The sequence below is a fragment of the Microcaecilia unicolor genome, chromosome 3, assembly GCF_901765095.1.
Source record: "Microcaecilia unicolor chromosome 3, aMicUni1.1, whole genome shotgun sequence".
Taxonomy (NCBI): Eukaryota; Metazoa; Chordata; class Amphibia; order Gymnophiona; family Siphonopidae; genus Microcaecilia; species Microcaecilia unicolor.
Window position 1 is genome coordinate 325946055 of NC_044033.1, and position 19519 is coordinate 325965573.

At 42.2% G+C, this 19519-nt stretch overlaps 1 protein-coding gene across 1 annotated transcript in view; it reads left to right on the plus strand.

Moving 5' to 3' along the window:
- Positions 1-19519, plus strand: part of NOX3 (NADPH oxidase 3) — a 109788-nt gene that overhangs the window by 25556 nt on the left and 64713 nt on the right. The window contains exons 5-6 of the mRNA XM_030195489.1: positions 13976-14121; positions 18891-19072. Of these exons, the coding sequence (XP_030051349.1) occupies positions 13976-14121; positions 18891-19072 (328 nt within the window). The remainder of the gene's footprint in view (positions 1-13975; positions 14122-18890; positions 19073-19519) is intronic.

Sequence of the window (19519 nt, forward strand, 5' to 3'; positions counted from 1 at the left end):
TGAATATCATCATAGCTGGTTAACGTTTTAGCATTCTAAAACAAAACCAGGTATTCAATGCTGGTGCTGGAAATGACCCGGCACTGAATATCTGGGTTTAACACCAGCAGCGGACTACAAAAGTGCTGCCTGCCTGCCGCCAGCTGAATATCAGGTCCAATATTTCCCTCATTGCATTGAACAGGCTGCCAGTTCAGCATAGTAAATAGCCTACTGCAACCCCCCACAACAGAATCAGCCTGCCCAGTCAAAACTGAGCTGCAGTGATTTTGCTGGATACCTTGCCAACAAAACTAAAAGTGTCTGCCAGGATTTACAGGCAGTCCCACCCAGTCTCCAATCAACTAACCAGGACTTTCCCTTTATCTTAATAATTGCCATTGCTTTATATGGATAGGAGCCCATTTACTAAAGTGCACTGAAAATATGGATAGGAGCCCATTTACTAAAGTGCACTGAAATCTGGGCTTAATGCAACCTAATATGGACTTTCCTGCGCACTAAGCCTAGCTTTAACATGGCACATTTTAAAGCTTTTTTTTCATCATTTTTTTTTTCAGGTTGCATGCTAATGTTTGAATTAGAGCATGGTACCTGTAAAGCGGTAACGTGGGATCCTTTTACCGCCTCCTATTTAGGAAGCGGTAAAGGCTCCCATATTAACTCTGCATTAGACAGTTATTTATTTATTACTAGTAAAGAAGGCCCGTTTCTCAGAGCAAAGAAACGGGCACTAGCTTGTTTTTGGGGGGGGTGACTCACATACGGAGAGCAGGAGCATGGCCATCAAAATGGATTTCTTCTGTCAGCGCTGTTTGTGTTGTCGGTGCTGCAGTGTAAGTGAGCGGTTATGTCTTCATTGGTACAGGCGCTCCGTTTCGTCCAGTGTCAGTGCTCCGCCCTCATCGTCATCACGTAGTGACGTGAGGGCGGGGCACACACTGATGGGGAAAGCGGTTATCTCGACGCCTCAACTTCCGGTGGTGGCTTCATTTAGAACGCTGGGGTTGTGAATTATATAGATAGATTATTAGGATTTATTTACCGCCTGTTTGAAGGAATTCACTCAAGGCGGTGTACAGTAAGAATAGATCAAACATGAGCAGGAGGCAATTAGAGCAATAAAAATATTCGAACAACAATACAAAGTATGGCATGGTATACTACTTGCAATGACAACACAATATGTACTAGAGCATTATAATTGGTAGTGAAGGGTAAGGCAAAGTTTTAACATATAGAGGAGTAAGAGAGTAGGAAGAATTAGAAAGTAAGGTGATTGATTTGAAGAAAGTTGCATGTATTATCTCAGCTAGGGTAGGAGTGGATAAACATGTCTAGCTGCAGTATGTGCAGCCCGAGTCAATCCTTGTGTGTGTGAGTGAGACTAACAAGTTAGTTACTTCCTCCATTAAAGGCTTGGTTGAAGAGCCAAGCTTTCACCTGCTTCCTGAAGTAGAGGTAGTCTTGTGTTAAGCGGAGCCTTTCAGGCAATGCATTCCAGAGTGTAGGGGCTACTCCGGAGAAAACTCGCTTGCGGGTATCACATCATGTAATGTCTTTTGGAGAGGGTGTAATTAGTGAAAGTACTTGGGAGGACCTTAGTGTCCTTGGCGGTGTGTGGAGGATCATCCTATTCTTCAGATACTCGGGGTCATTTCCTTTCAGGTCCTTGAAGATCAGACATTGAGATTTAAATTTAGCCCTGTAGTGTACTGGTAGCCAATGAAGTTTTTGCAAAAATGGTGTGATGTGGTCACGTCACTTGCAACCTTCTATGAGTCTTGCTGCTGCTGCATTCTGAATCAACTGGAGCTGGTGCAGGCCCTTTGTAGTCAGACCATTGTATAGTATATTGCAGTAATCCAGTCTTGATGTTACCATGGCATGCACAACTGGGATAAGATTTACCTTCTCGATGTAAGGAGAGAGGCAGCGTAGTTGTCTAGTTAGGGCTAGATTGTGTAAATGGTTTCTAAAAAATAGACGTGTCCAAAAATAGCGCTTATCACTATTCTATAAATTGAGCCTAAAGTTAGGCACAGTTTATAAACTAGCATATAGGGCTTGGGAATGGGCCTACATTTAGGCACAGCCATTTACACCACTGAAAACCTGGTGGAAATACCCACACCTGCTGATCCAAGATGGCCACATCCTGCTAAGCTGTTGCAAGTCTCGATTTCCCCATCTTTGAAAAAAATGCCTAAACGAAGAGGGAGATTAGCGGTTAGGGCTTCCCCGCTAACTCCCTCATTACCTGGTCCTCTTGATCGCTATTTGAGACCGCAGGGAGTTCACCCAGACGGCAGACCGATGCCAGTGAGAGACGCCGGCGAACTGGAGACTTCGGCATTTCCTGGCTTAGATGTTACCTTGAGCCACGCTGAACGCACTCCCCCTCCCCAGCCGATAGGCGCCAGCTCCTTCCTCGTTGATTCGACGGGGTCCACCCCAGAAGAGGTTAGGGGCCCAGAAGATCGTCGAATGGAAGCTTCTCTTACAGCAGAGGTCGGACTGGAGGGCAGTTTGCCCATGGAGACGCCGCGGGCTGAGGAGAGAGGAGCTGAGGGGCAGAGCGAGATTCATGACCAGCCCGTAAGGTTTGAAATTCCTAAAGAATTTGTGGTCAGACCAAAGGAAGTTACATTAGAAGCTTTGTGGGATTTAGTTTCTAACCTAGGACAAACTTTCCTAAAACAGATAAATGAAGTATTACCTAAAGTAAAATCCCTTGAAAGTGACTTGTTAAAGAAAGAAGAGCAGATTAAGGAGTTGAGTGGGAAAGTTGTTAATATGGATCAAAGAATTACAAAGTTTGAAACTATACAACCTATTATGGTGAAAGATCTGACTAATCTCAGGGTTAAAATGGAAATCTTTGACAACTACACTAAAAATCATAACCTGCGATTCGTCAATTTTCCTAAACTACAAAATGTTGCTCCTCTGGAGATGTTGAAGCGCTATATGCGTGAAAATTTATCTATTCCTGAACAGAATTTACCACCAATGACTATGGCTTATTATATCCCTGGGAAAGAAATGAATCAACCTGATGTCCCGATAGATGTTTCTCTTTTGCTTGAGACCTCAAACTCTGAACTTGCGACTGCAGCCACATTGGTGGCGACAGTCGCACTATTACCTGACAAGAACTGGATTTTTCATCTCTTTTTCCGAAATAAGGATAAACCTTTTTTGGGTTTTAAAGTGTTATTATTTCCGGATGTCTCTAAGGAGACAAGGCGACGGAGGAAACAATTCTTGCTCCTTAAGCCTGAAATTCTGCACTTGGGGGGGTACCTTTTTTTAAGATACCCCTACAAGTGCATAATAAAGTTTAGGGATAAAAAATATGTATTCACAGAACCTGCTCACGTGTCTACGCTTATAGCCTGAGCGAAAGTGGAAAAGCGTTAGTATATAAGTGTTCACTCTGCTTAGCAGAATTTGCAGATTTTTTTTTCTTGTTTTCCTTTTTTGATATTAATGTCTCCTGTAAATTTCCGAAATCTTGGATCAGAATTTATGGACTTGAGTATAATTTACCTATGAAAGTGAAAACTTTTTTTGTTTTCCTTTTTATTTGATTACTAGTAAAAAAGGCCCGTTTCGTAAACAAATGAAACGGGTGCTAGCAAGACTATAGAGAGAGTGAGAGTGTGTATATGTATGTGTGTCTGTGTGTGTGTGACACAGAGAAAGTGTGTGTCTGTGTGAAAGAGTGTGTGCACAGGTAGGGTGAAAATGAAGAGACAGCAGTGAAATTTTACATAGGACAGCTGAACCATTTGAGGCGTGTTTGTGTGTCTGTGTGAGAGAGTGTGTATATGTGTGTGGGTGCGCGTGTGTGTGTGAGATAAAGACAGTGTTAGTGTGTGTGTGTGTGTGTGTGTGTGTGTGTGTGTGTGTGTGTGTGTGTGTGTGTGTGTGTGCGTCTGTGTGAAAGAGTGTGAAAGGGTAGGGTGAAAATGAAGAGACAGCATTATAATTGTACATAGCACAGCACAAACATTTGAGGCAGTTCTTGCCTTATCTCCCCTGTCGCCCCCTCCATACCCAACGATTCGTTCCTTGTCTTCCATCCCCTCTGTGTCCCGTCTGTATGTGTGTGTGAGAGAGAGAGAGAGGTGCTAGCAGTGCCTGTGATAGTGGCAGGTCAGTTGCTCATTATAGCCAGTTAAGAGTGAGAGTGTGTGTGTATGTGCTGTTTTTTTTCCTTCTCTCCTATGCCCACCGTGTCTGTTGTTTGTGTGGAGATCAGAGATCTATATGGTCCTTTTAGCGTTGCTGTTGATGCGACGTAGCAACTGTGTGCTGCTGGTTTTCATTGTTCTGCAATGTGTCTTATGTCACGTTCCGTCGCTTAGTAACGGGTTCGCGATGCGATTGGTTGAGTGTCATTGGTCTGCCCTCGACGTCATGACGTCTGATGCGGGGGGCGGGTCCAACACTCATGGGCGAATTCCTGGTTTCACCACCATGCATTTAGAATGTTGGGACTTGTGGAGGCTTCAGAATGTTGGAGGTGCGTTTTATATAGAGAGATTATGTTTAAATATTTTATTGGTTATTAGATACTTTCCTAAACAAGATGTTTTCTTGTAATAAGTTGAATAATATGAATAAATAAAATAAAATAAAAAAAGAAATACCCATACCTAAATGTAGACACATTCCTCCAAATTCTATAACCACACATGTAAATGTGTAGAACATTCCTACACGCCCACACTCCTCCCATGACCACGCCAGCTTTTCAGCTATGTGCATTAGGATTATATACACCTCTTTTTAGAATACGCCTAAAAAGATGCGTGCATAAATTCCAATTATTGTAAATTAATGCTGATAATTGGTTGTTATTGGTCAATTATCATCACTGATTGGCTCATGAGTCAATTAAGGTGCATGAGTAAATGACGTGCTTACCCAATTTAACCCATGCAACTCACCACATCTTATATAGAATCCGGGGGTTAACGTGCAGTAATGCAAACACTCTAGCTGATTAATGCATCCCATGCCCATTCTCTGCCCATGGCACACCCTTTCAAAAAATATTTTGTAAAATGGCTAACGCATGAGTTAGCATGTACTAGCAAGCACAATACCACAAAATGTCTTAACACATTTTGCAATAGCTTGTTTTTCCCACATTAAGCATGCATTAGGGCTTAACACCCTTTTGTAAAAGAGCTCCAAAGCAGGGCCACCAAGAGACACAGTCAGGCCTGGGACAGGACTGGACCACTGTGTGCGCCCCTCCCCCCACCTGGGCCATCACCACCATGCCACTCCCCCACACTGGGCCCACCGACACCGCACCTTTCTGTCTGCTCCCTCACTCAGTCCTCTCCTGCACTGCTCCTGTCCGTGCCGGGAGTCAGGACCAGTTGATTGCATTAACACAATATCGCGTTAAATGCAATCATCCGGGTCCTGGGCGGCACACAGGAGCAGGAGAGGACAGACCCGCAGGCAGGAAGAATCTTGCTGGTGCCAGGCCCAGGTCCCCCCCCCCTTGGAGGGCGGGCCCGGGAAATGTTGCCTCCCACCCCCCTCAGCGGCCCTGCTCCAAAGTGATTATTTCAGTTAACGATTTAGCATGGCCCCTTTTGACTTTCAAAAAAAATGTGGGATAGAGCAGAAAGTGCTTAATAGGAAGAATGTAAAATACTAATTTACATTTCTAAAAAATCTATGCCACAGTACACTTCCTGATAGTTTGAAACAGGTAATTTGAAGGTGACCTGTTACATACAGACCAGGCAAGTCCACAGGTGAATATAGATAGGATAGGCTGTACTTAAAATGTTTCTTTCAAGTTTAGGTGAATCTTTGCACGTAGTTTAGATGAACTACCAGTATTTCCTTGTAATTTATACATGCATACAAAAATGCAGAACTTTTTCTTCAAAATAATAACAGTTGGCATCTCACTAGCAACAGGAAGAATTCCAGCAAGCATCTGCTGTTCCACGCCAAAGAAAAATGGATCTTTCATTTCAGATCATTAATGCCATGTTTTTACAATGTTGATCTCAATCTTTTGAAAAAAAAATTTTTCAAAAACCCACACAGCTTCTGTCATATCTGGGCTAAGTGAGTGGTCCATGTTGCTAGATTACAACTATAGATAATATCAGCAGTAATTACTACTTGGTGATACCACCCTCCAAATGATTCAAGTATTTCTGAGTAATGTGTTGGGGTAGCTGTGTTAGTCCACTTTTTAAGGTAAGAAATAGAAATAACACAAAACATCACTTGCTCATTTCCGAATTCCTGAAGAAGAAGGGGTTACCTTTGAAAGCTAATCAAAAAAATGTATTGTTAGTCCAATAAAAAAAAGGGTATCACCTTACTTTCTTTTCTTTGTTTTATTTCTAAGTATTTCTGAAAAATTATGTCTCTAGTTCTTTATTCACAATTATGCCTAATCACAGAAAGTGGTCCAAGTTAAAATCTCGCAAGTAGCTCCCATTATTAATGACTTTGGGGCAGCCTGTGTGGTAATTGTTGGTGGCATGCCCTGCATCTGCTCTGCATTTACCACACCTAAGAGGCAACTCCCAGCCTGCCAGCTCAGGGTCTTGGCCTGACAACTCCTACTACTACTACTACTTAACATTTCTAGAGCGCTACTAGGGTTACGCAGCGCTGTACAAATTAACAATTAAGGACGGTCCCTGCTCGGAAGAGCTTACAATCTAAAGGACGAAATGTCAAGTTGGGGTAGATAAGTTTTCCTGAGAAGAGGTGTAGTGATTAGGTGCCGAAGGCGACATTGAAGAGGTGGGCTTTGAGCATTGATTTGAAGATGGGTAGGGAGGGGGCACGGCGTATGGGCTCAGGGAGTTTGTTCCAGGCATGGGGTGAGGCGAGACAGAAGGGGCGGAGCCTGGAGTTGGAGGTAGTGGAGAAGGGTACTGAAAGGAGGGATTTGTCTTGAGAGCGGAGGTTACGGGTAGGGACGTAAGGGGAGATGAGGGTAGAGAGGTACGGAGGGGCCGCAGATCGAGTGCATTTGTAGGTGAGTAAGAGAAGCTTGAACTGTATGCGGTATCTGATTGGGAGCCAGTGAAGTGACTTGAGGAGAGAGGTGATATGAGTATATCGGTTAAGGCGGAAGATAAGACTTGCGGCAGAGTTCTGGATGGACTGAAGGGGGGAAAGATGGCTACTTGGGAGGCCGGTCAGGAGTAGGTTGCAGTAGTCAAGGCGAGAGGTAATGAGAGAGTGGATGAGAGTTCGGGTGGTGTGCTCGGAGAGGAAGGGGCGAATTTTGCTAATGTTATAGAGGAAGAAGCGACAGGTCTTGGCTATCTGCTGGATGTGCACAGAAAAGGAGAGGGAGGAGTCGAAGATGACACCGAGGTTGCGGGCAGATGAGACGGGGACGATGAGGGTGTTATCAACTGAGATAGAGAGTGAAGGGAGAGGGGAAGTGGGTTTGGGTGGGAAAACAATAAGTTTAGTCTTAGACATATTCAGTTTTAGGTGGCGGTTGGACATCCAGGCAGCAATGTCGGATAAGCAGGCCGAGACTTTGGGGGTGCTTGAGCACTCACAGCACCCACGGAGTCGGCGCCTATGTAACAATCCCACAGATTCCCTCATAGGCTTTCTGCTTCTGATGTACTTGAAAAAGTTGTTACTGTGAACTTTTGCCTCTGCACAAATTTCTCTTTCTATTCTCTTTTAGCCTTCTATATCAATGCTTTGCTTCTAACTTGCCAGTGTTTATGTTGCTTCTTATTTTCTTCATTTGGGTCCTTTTTCCATTCTTTGAAAGATGTTCTTTTGTCTCTAATAGCCTCTTTCATTTTACCTTTTAACCATGCAGACTGTCGTTTTCTCTTCTTTCCATCATTGTAAATCAGAACATATGAATAGCTATACTGGGTCAGACCAACGGAATGCATCTGGTCTGGGCTTCCATGATAGTATTTTTAAACAACGTCCATGCCTAATGTAATGTCCTAATCTTTTCAGCCAATCCTTTTAGCTTCTTTTTAAAAAAAGATAAATCATGCCAAATGAATCTGATTGACTGGGTGACTAGAAAATTAGATCAAGGTGTGCTAGATTTAATCTACGTAGATTTCAGCAAAACCTTTGACACGGTTCCTCAAGGAGGCTCTTGAATAATATTGATAGGCTGAAGTTAGGACCCAAAGTGGATTAGGAACTGGTTGAAAGACAGATTCCAGAGGGTGGTGACCAATGGAATTCACTTGGAGGAAGGTAAGGTGAGTAGTGGAGTGCCTCAAGGATCAGTGCTGGGGCCGATTCTGTTCAATATATTTGAGAGTGATGTTGCCGAAGGGTTAGCAGGTAAGGTTTGCCTTTTTGCAGATGATACTAAGATTTGAAACAGACTGGACACCCTGGAGGGAGTGTAAAACATAAAAAAGAATCTGCAAAAGTTAGAAGAATGGTCTAAAATTTGGCAATTAAAATTCAATGCAAGAGTGATGCACTTAGGGAGTAGTAATCCAAAGGAACCGTATGTGCTAGGGGGTAAGAGGCTGATATGCACAGATAGGGAAATGGACCTTGGGGTGATAGCATCTGAGGATCTGAAAAAGGACGAAACTGTGTGATAAGGCAATGGCCATAGCCAGAGGGATGCTAGGCCATACAAAGAGAGGCATAACCAAAGAAGGAGGTGTGATGCCCCTGTACAAGTTGTTGGTGAGGCCCCACTTGGAGTATTGTGTTGTTTTAGAGGCTGTATCTTGCTAAGGATGTAAAAAAAAAGCTATAAGCGGTCCAGAGGAAGGCAACAAAAATGGTATGGGGTTTGCGCCAAAACACATATAAGAAGAGTCCAGAAGACCTGAATATGTATACCCTAGAGGAGAGGAGGGACAGGGGAGATATGATACAGACATTTAAATATTTGAAAGGTATTAATATAGAAACAAATATTTTTCAGAGAAGGGAAAATGGTAAAACTAGAGGACACAAATTGAGGTTGGGATAGACTTAGGAGTAATGTCAGGAAATTCTTTTTCATGGAGAGGGTGGTTGATGTCTGGAATGACCAAAAGGGAAGTGGTGGAGAAAAAAAACATGACAGAATTCAGAAAGGCGTGGGATGAACACAGAAGATCTCTAATTAGAAAAATGAATGGTATAAAAAAACAAAACTTAAATGGTTGCATGTGTGTTTGCATGTTGAGTGGCGCTTTAGATAGCAACTCTGGCTGTGAAGAACTAAGGCCGGTGCTGGGCAGGCTTGTACGGTCTGAGGGGCTGATGCACAAAAGTCCCTGGTAACAACCACTTGCTCTTTCTGCTTCAGTAAAAATTACCAAGGTGGAAATAGTGAGTGATTCCCAAAAGAAATCACTTGCAGATGAGCTGCATGGGTCTCCATGGAGCTTTTTAGGGCTTCTTACCAACAACTTTGCCAAACTCAATAAAACAATGGAATCTGAAAAGAAAGTCAGGGGCAAGGGGGTTGTGTGTCCTACAAATGGACCTGAGGCACAGGCACTGACCTCATGGTGACCAGGACAGTGAACAGGGCTAGCGCTGGGGAAACATCACCAGTCACGGCTCTGCTTTTCCATCTCACAGCATCCTGCAGCCAATGGTGGCTCTTGATGACCCTGTTTTGTAATGCAGAGTCCATAAAATTTCCACTACTAGCTTAAAACAAGTGAAGCTACTCATGTCTACAGTGAATCCAGTTCTGAGGACATTTGTGCACAAAAGAAAACTGTCAGGCTATGGCTGCTCCAGACTTCCTATAAAACATTTGTCACAAAAGGCAGGAGCTTCAGTCTGTGCATTGCTCGGAAATGTTGTGCATCGCTCGAAATACACATTTGAATGGTAATCAGCTCATTTTAATAACTTTGAATACCATTCCTATTGTCTGCTGCCAGAAACGGAAAACAACCTGCAGAACCCCTTTGTGCATCTCCCGCTGAATAACGTGCTTGATAAACCATCTGGAACCGGTCAAAAATGAACGTTGCTGGTCCAATAATTTTAATATGAAAACAAGAGGCACCAAAAAAATCTGCTCAGATACAAGTGTAAAAAAGGGGGGCAGATCAAGTAAAACAATAGGAAAAAAACCAATCAGAGAAGTGGTTTATTAAAAGTTACCCAATGTGGCCACGTTTCGCCCTTAGCCTGCATCAGGGGTAAAAAATAAAAACATACATAAAAACTTTCATAATAAACAATAATTTAAAACAACATAATATAAAACTTGAAATTAATAAACATCAAAATTAAAAAGCATAACATTAAATTATGTGAGTATTCAGTTTAAATAATTTAATTTTATGCTTTTTAATTTTGGGTTCTGCAGGTGAAATAGGGAGCATTTCTGAAAATGCTACCTTGGAAGATCTGGACTTCAGCTTTCTATTAAGTCCAGCTTGGATCTGATGGAAACTTGGACTGCCAATTTTAAATTAGAACTGAATGAGGATAAAACCAAGTTCCTAATCCTAACCAATTCTGCACACCCAATGACTAATAAAAACTTCACCATTGATAATGTATCCTACCCTTTTTCTACCACCATGAAAATGTTAAGAATAACTATCAACCAATACCTATCATTTGAAACTCAGGTTTCTGTGATGATTTCTAGTGTCTTTAATTCTCTGTGGAGATTGAAAAGACTGAGGTCTTTCTTTTCTAACTCGCTTTTTCGCTCTTTAGTTCAGTCTTTAGCGCTATCCAAATTTGATTACTGTAATGCTGTTTACTCAGGCCTAAAAGTCTCAAACAGCTCAGAATACTGTGGCTCATCTTATATGTAAAGCCCCTCAATTCATCAAGTCAGCTCTTCTTTCAATCAAATTGCATTGGCTTCCAATAAATGCAAGAGTTACCTTTAAACTATATGTACTTTTTTTATCAAATTGTATTTGGTCTTTTACCTGACTATAGGCAATACTTGTTGGAACTACCTTTCTTAATGCTCATCCGACGTCGAAAGACTATCTTCTCCTCCATTTTGCATGTTGTATTGTAAAAATCTTTGTTACAGGTCTATTCATGGTGCAAGCTTCATATACCAAGCTACCAGGAAATGGAATTCCTTACCAAAGTCACTCAAATATGTTACCGACTACTTGAAATTTTGTAAATTGCTGAAAGTGAAATTGCAATTTAGTGAATTGGAAAAGGTGCAGCGAAGGGCGACAAAAATGATAGCAGGGATGAGATGACTTCCCTATGAAGAAAGACTAAGGAGGCTAGGGCTTTTCAGCTTGGAGAAGAGACGGCTGAGGGGAGACATGATAGAGGTATATGTGCAGCGCTGCATACGCCTTGTAGCGCTATAAAAATGCTAAATAGTAGTAGTAGGTATATAAAATAATGAGTGGAGTGGAACAGGTGGATGTGAAGTGTCTGTTCACAGTTTCCAAAAATACTAGGACTAGGGTGCATGCGATGAAACTACAGTGTAGTAAATTTAAAACAAATCGGAGAAAATCTTTCTTCACCCAACGCATAATTAAACTCTGGAATTCGTTGCCGGAGAACATGGTGAAGGCGGTTAGCTTAGCAGAGTTTAAAACGGGGCTAGACGGTTTCCTAAAGGACAAGTCCATAAACCACTACTAAATGCACTTGGGAAAAATCCACAATTCCAGGAATAACATGTATAGAATGTTTGTACGTTTGGGAAGCTCGCCAGGTGCCCTTGGCCTTGGCCAGGATGCTGGGCTCAATGGACCCTTGGTCTTTTCCCAGTGTGGCATTACTTATGTACTTATGTTGGTGATTGTTATTCTTTTATTTAATTTGTTATTTCAAAATGAGTCAACTTACTGTTTGGATGTTTTTTACCTATTATTGTTTTGTATTTTCGCTGCAGTTCTCTTATTATAATTTGCTTTAAAAGTTTGATGTAAGCCACAATGAACCCAGGGTACAAATGTCATAAATAAATACCTAAGAGCCTAAGGGCTCTATTTACTAAGGTGCACTAGCATTTTTAGTGCGTGCTCAAAATTAGAACGCGCTATGTAGGCGCCCATAGGAATATTGTGGGCGCCTACACTTATTGTGGGCACCTACACAGTTAGCGCATGCTAATGGTTTGCACATGCTAAAAGCACTAACACGCCTCTAGCATGGCTTAGTAAACAGGGCCCTAAATTTGGTTCCCAGAACCTCCCTCCCATATTTTCCTATGTCATTGATACCCATATGTACTAAGACAGCCAGCTTCTCCCCAGCATAATCTAAAATCCTATCTAGGTGACACATGAAGTCCGCCACCTTCGCACCAGGCAGACAAGGGACCGGGAAATCCTCACATCAGTGGTGTTCCTAGGGGGGCTGACACCCGGGGCGGATCGCCGATGCGCCCCGCCCCCCCCCCCGGGGGCAGCGCGACCCTCCCCCTGGCGAAAGGACACCCCCCCGGCAAAGGAAACCCCCCCCCCCCTCGGGTGCACGCCGCTGTGGGGGGTGCCGTGCGCCTGTCTGCTTCATTCGTTTCCATGCTCCCTCTGCCCCGGAACAGGAAGTAACCTGTTCCGGGGCAGAGGGAGCACAGAATGAATGTAGCGAACAGGCGCGCGGCACCCCCTCCTAGCGGCGTGCACCTGGGGCGGACTGCACCCACCGCCCCCCCCCCTAGGAATGCCACTGCCTCACATTCACCAGCCACCCAGCTAGCTACATGCCTAATGATTCAATCACCAACTAAAACAGCTGTCCTAACCATTCCCACCTGGGCAGAAGTTCTTGGAGACATATCCTCGGTGTGAGAGAATATTGCATCCCCTGGTGGGCAGATCCTGGCTGCAGGACTACTTCTTACTTCACTAGGGTGATGTTCTTCTTTTAGGAGACTTTCCTCCTCCAAGGCAGCACAGGGGCTGCCAGACGGGACTTCTCTACAATGTCCCTGTAGGTCTCTTTACCTCTCTGTCTCCCTCAGTTCCTCTAAGTCTGCTACTGTAGCCTCAAGAGAACGGACTCGTTCTCTGAGAGTTAGGAGCTCTTTGCATTGGGCACACACATATAACCTCTCACTAACTGAGAGATAATCATATATGTGACACTCATTGCAAAAGACTGGATAGCACCCCTCTTGCTGCTGGACTGCTGTCTGCATCTTAGTAATATTGAGTTGTTTAATAATTGAAACCTTATTAGGGTACTAGAGATATCAGACTAATATAAAAGAGCCTTTACAGTATATGGTATATACTGTGATTTTTTTTTAGTGTTTGCTTCTCAGAAAGTAATGAAATATAATTAAAACAATGTAAGAGGACTCCTCTCTTGTTATCCTAATTAGAATAACTCACTATAAATTAAGACTATAAATAAAGAGTTGTGTTAGGGGTAGGGGGAAAGGAAGAATAAACTAGGCCCTGCTGTGCCTTCTGGCTATCTGTTAGTGTTGTAGGCTATGGCAGAATGTTAAAGTTTTAAAACTATGGGGGAACGGGTTTTATACTACGGAAATTAAGTTAAAACTCTAAACTGGGGTTTCCTGTGACTATCAGCTGTTCTCTACACTGATGCTATGGTAAACTCTAAAATAGTCCCTTAACTACTAGCCTATGGAACTGTAATAGAGACTTAGGGGGTTCTTTACTAAAGCTTCGCTCGAGTTATCTACAGCAGGGCCCACAGGAATAAAATGGGCCCTGCTGCAGATAACTTGAGCTAAGCTTTAGTAAACAGGGGAGTTAAAATGCTAAACAAAACCTTATTCCTTAAACTGCCTTTGCTAAATAAGTAGAGTAACTTAAAAATAAAGTCATTAAGATAACCTATTTAACTCTTAAGTCTAAATTTCCCTAGTTTAAAAGCAATTTCCCAGCAAATAACTCACCAATGAAGTCCTGCTCTGGAAGTCCTCACAGCACAGATGAATAGGTAGATAAAGTAGTGTGAACAGATGCTGCAGACTGATACACAGTGTAATGCCTATAATTTTAACTTGTAATTTTCTTTTTTTTTACAGTCATCCACATTGTTGCACATTTGATCAACATAGAAAGGTATAATTTGGGTCAATCAAAAGAAGCTGGAGAGTTGCAGAGCAAGCTTTCCTGCATTGGAAGGAACCCAAATGAAAGCTACTTAAACCCTATCAGAAACTATAAAACAGTGAGTTTTCCATTTGTATTACAATATCCTGTTTACTACAAATGAAACAGATTTGGGGGAGTTAATGACCTAAGGGTTAGTTTTTCTGTTGTCTGTATCACTGAATGATTAATCCTACTGTTTTGTGAATTCTGAATCCAACATTCCGACCCAGCTAAGGAGAAACAAAGCATTTGCCTGTCAACTTTCAAAGACAGGAAGTTCAAATCTTGGTAGGTAGCTCCATTCCTACAGACAAGTCAATTTTGGATTATACTTACTAATGTGTACTAAGGAGATAAGTGAAAAATCCGCAGATCAGATTCACTGTAAAAACTGTGAAAACCACAAAAGGATATGGACCCGTTTCGCTCCAGCTTCCTCTGGAGACCTTCACTGTGCCCCAGTTCTGCAAATGAGAAAAATATGTTAATTTACAAGTGCTCAGAAAAATCCACAAAATCAAAACTAAAGCGTGCTCATACTAAGATGACTGAAACATACTGCCGGGGAAGTCTACATAACGAGATAGCCAGCGAGCACAAAAACCAATATGGCGCCAGCTATTTAAAAGGATGCTAAATGTCAAACAGACCTGAAGACGTCAAATCCAGCTGATTGATTATAGAAATGCTGTCCAGTATAATGTAGAATTCAGTCCATTAGGTTCCAGCATGTTTAATCTAAAAATTCAGCGTTGTTCCTGTTGTAATAGTTGTTTCTTCAAATTTCCACCCCTAATACTAGAAGGGACACAATCTATAATCCAGCCTTTAAAAGATTCAAATGTGTGATGTAAATCCTTACAGTGAGAAACCAAAGAAGCCCCAAATTTATTATTGGTCACACATGATTTGTGCTCACTTAAATGAATGGAAAATGTATGTTCTGTTTTGCCCACATAAAACTTCATACATGGGCACTGCAGGATATAAATGACATGATCAGATTTACAAGTGGTGTTGAACCTCAATTTATACATTTTCCAATCAGCCGGGTTGGTAAACTCTTTTACGTGCCAAACAGGATTATTATATCCAACTGACCAACTCTCTTGGCTCTAATCCTCGACTTCTCTTCACCACATTGAACTCTCTCCTCAAGGTGCCCCCTCCCCCAACTCCCCCTTCATTATCTCCTCAGACCCTTGCTGAATTCTTTCACAACAAGGTTCAAAAGATAAACCTTGCTTTCTCTACCTCACCAGCTCTCCCTCCACTAGTCCGTTCCCCTCTATCTCCTTCCCCTCATTCCCTTTCCTCCTTTCCTGAAGTTACTATTGAGGAAACTACACTTCTCCTTTCTTCCTCAAAATGTACCACCTGTTCCTCTGATCCCATTCCCACCCACCTTCTTAATGCCATCTCTCCTGCTCTTATTCCTTTTATCTGTCACATTCTCAACCTCTCACTTTCCACTGCAACTGTCCCTGCTGCCTTTAAACATGCTGTGGTCACACCTCTCCTTAAGAAGCCTTCACTTGACCCTACTTGTCCCTCTAATTACCGACCTATCTCCCTCCTTCCTTTTCTCTCCAAATTACTTGAGCGTGCTGTTCACCGCCGCTGCCTTGATTTTCTCTCCTCACATGCTATTCTTGACCCATTACAATCTGGTTTTCACCCTCTCCACTCAACCGAAACTAAAGTCTCCAATGACCTATTACTGGCTAAATCCAGAGGTCAATATTCCATCCTCATTCTTCTTGATCTTTCCACTGCTTTTGACACTGTCGATCACAGCATACTTCTCGATACCCTGTCCTCACTTGGATTCCAGGGCTCTGTCCTTTCCTGGTTCTCTTCCTACCTCTCCCTCCGCACCTTTAGTGTTCACTCTGGTGGATCCTCTTCTACTTCTATCCCTCTGCCTGTCGGCGTACCTCAGGGTTCTGTTCTTGGTCCCCTCCTCTTTTCTATCTATACTTCTTCCCTTGGTTCATTAATCTCATCCCATGGCTTTTCCTACCATCTCGATGCTGATGACTCCCAAATCTACCTTTCTACCCCTGATATCTCACCTTGCATCCAAACCAAAGTTTCAGCGTGCTTGTCTGACATTGCTGCCTGGATGTCTCAACGCCACCTGAAATTAAATATGACCAAAACCGAACTTCTCATTTTCCCCCCCAAACCCACCTCCCCGCTCCCCCCATTTTCTATTTCTGTTGATGGCTCTCTCATTCTCCCTGTCTCCTCAGCTCGAAACCTTGGGGTCATCTTTGACTCTTCTCTCTCCTTCTCTGCTCATATCCAGCAGATTGCCAAGACCTGTCGTTTCTTTCTTTACAACATCCGTAAAATCCGCCCCTTTCTTTCCGAGCACTCTACCAAAACCCTAATCCACACCCTTGTCACCTCTCGTTTAGACTACTGCAATCTGCTTCTTGCTGGCCTCCCACTTAGTCACCTCTCCCCTCTCCAGTCGGTTCAAAACTCTGCTGCCCGTCTCATCTTCCGCCAGGGTCGCTTTACTCATACTACCCCTCTCCTCAAGACCCTTCACTGGCTCCCTATCCGTTTTCGCATCCTGTTCAAACTTCTTCTACTAACCTATAAATGTATTCACTCTGCTGCTCCCCAGTATCTCTCCACACTCGTCCTTCTCTACACCCCTTCCCGTACACTCCGCTCCATGGATAAATCCTTCTTATCTGTTCCCTTCTCCACTACTGCCAACTCCAGACTTCGCGCCTTCTGTCTCGCTGCACCCTACGCCTGGAATAAACTTCCTGAGCCCTTACATCTTGCCCCATCCTTGGCCACCTTTAAATCTAGACTGAAAGCCCACCTCTTTAACATTGCTTTTGACTCGTAACCACTTGTAACCACTCGCCTCCACCTACCCTCCTCTCTTCCTTCCCGTTCACATTAATTGATTTGATTTGCTTACTTTATTTATTTTTTGTCTATTAGATTGTAAGCTCTTTGAGCAGGGACTGTCTTTCTTCTATGTTTGTGCAGTGCTGCGTATGCCTTGTAGCGCTATAGAAATGCTAAATAGTAGTAGTAGTAGTAGTAAACTCCGTGAATTCAACTGATATACTGCAGAAGGAACAAGTCCCGCATTTGGAATGTCAATCAGTTGGACATAAGATCTCTTTCAGGTTTCGGTCTCTGGAGAAAGCAATCCGCAAATGATGATTGTGAAATACATTGTGAGACTGGACAGTCATTTGGTATAGTATCAGCTTTCTGCTCCGTCAAACCCATACCAAATGACTGTGGTTCTCACAGGGTGACAGCAAGTTGGAGTACTATCCAGGATATTTACACAACACAGGACTGTCAAGGGAGTATTACAATCTTGTCTGCACATAAAGGTTGGATTCAAGAATATTGTTTGAAGGTATTCAGTAATGGACATTTCAACAGAACAATATAAAATAAAAACCGATTCTAAGGCTGAAGAAAAGAACGTTTTTATATTGCACAGAAGGGGAGTAGCATAATAGGTGCCGCTGACCTTTTGCGGGACTTTGAAATTCAAGTTGAAAAGCTGTTAGTGAAAAACTGTTAGTAATGTGGTATTGAAAACAGTGTAATTGCGTAACCTTGAAAACCTGAGAGGTGTTATATCATGGAAGGATTGTATATTAATGGAATGCATAAGTATGAATGTATGAATGAATGTTTTTGATTGTATGGTGGGGGAAAAATAGTACATGATATTGACATGAGAAAATAATTGTGTTAACAAGATTCAGAAATGCACGTAAAATAAAAGCATATAGAGAAAAATATATAATATTAGTTTGGTGGTTACTACAAGGGTAATGGTATATTAAAACGAGTGACCGTTAAAGAAGTTAGAGCTCAGAAGTTAGTATAATTTTTACGGTCATTCATTAGGAATATCCTGAAAAAGTGACTGGCTGGTGGTCTCCCAGAACATGTTAGATCACATGTAGCATCAGTGGCTCTGTTATTCTAAAAAAAATGGCACATAAATGAAATGGCATGTTGTTTGAATTTGGGCATACACATGAGCAGGAGTGTAGGTGAGTGCACACTTATGCACATGAATAACAGAGTGCAATTATTTATGTGCATTTTTTAGCAATCTAGGTGCGAGCACTTACACCAGCTAAAATATTCACACACTTTAGCACTGTAAAGCTAAGGGTTTTTTTTTTTACTAAGGTGCACTAGTGCGTTTAGCTCATGCTAAAAATCAGCAGGCGCTAAATACTGAGACAACCATAGGAACATAATGGGCATCTCAGTGTTTAGCATCAGCCGCTTTTTAGCACAAGCTGAAGACATTAGCACACTTTAATAAAAGACCCCCAATATTCTGTAATGGAAAGTGGCTCCAATTAGGTGCCTTACTATAGAATTTCCCCCAAAAGGAATTTACCCCTTGCTCCTAAAATATTGGACTGCTTCATGATATTTCTAAATATTTTTCTACTGAAATCTGAGCATTTCTTTTAAAAAAATATTTGCCAAGACCTATGGTTTATAGAAGACTACTGTAATATGTTTAATGCAATATGAAGTGAATAATGTGCTTGTATTTATTTTATACCTATATTAGACTTGAATGTTTAATAGGAAATACACAATAACAGAACAGCAGACGGTACAATTTGAACTACAACTGCAGTTTAGTAGATTATGTTTTTTTGAATTTTTATATAAGATTAATCAAGTACTCAGCGATAAAGAGAGTAAAATCATTTTAGCATAGCTCTGTTACGGAATTGACCTTGTTTCATGATTTAGCTTTTCTTCTAGCCATCCACGGGTTGATAGTGCATTTTTAGCCTTCTTTGTTTCTTTCTGCAGGATACAACTAAAGAAATTTTGGTTACTATAGCTGGTGTTACTGGATTTATGATCACTCTGGTTTTAATTCTGATTATAACATCATCCACAGAGCTCATTAGAAAGTCCTTCTATGAGCTATTTTGGTATATTCATCACTTTTCCATTATTTTCTTTATCGGCCTACTCATACATGGTGCAGGGTAAGTGTACATACGCTGACTTAGGACCTGAGTTCATAACAGAAAGTTTATGTAAAAAAGAAGACGGCTAAAAAAGTTTTCAAAAAGAAACCTATTTTCATCTTATTTTATAAAGGCAACAGAGAAACCCATGAGCCTTTACAAAATAGGCAAATAGGAAAAATTCCAAGAAATCCAGAAGCCAGGTATCCTTTAAAACATCAAAGTTTAATTCTCCAGTTGGAAATGCCAGTATAAACCAGGCCCAACACGGGCAGTGTTTCAACAAACAGCCTTTACCACCACAGCAGTTTCCCTCCTCAGGTTCCACCTTCTCCATTTCTCTTTTAGCTTGTATCCCTCCCCCTGGTAAGTTGTCCCTGGCTTTCTCAACCACTTCTGCAGGGTGAACACCTCCAATTTTTCTCCCCCCCCCCCCCCCCCTCCCTTCATCCCGTATTTGTTCAT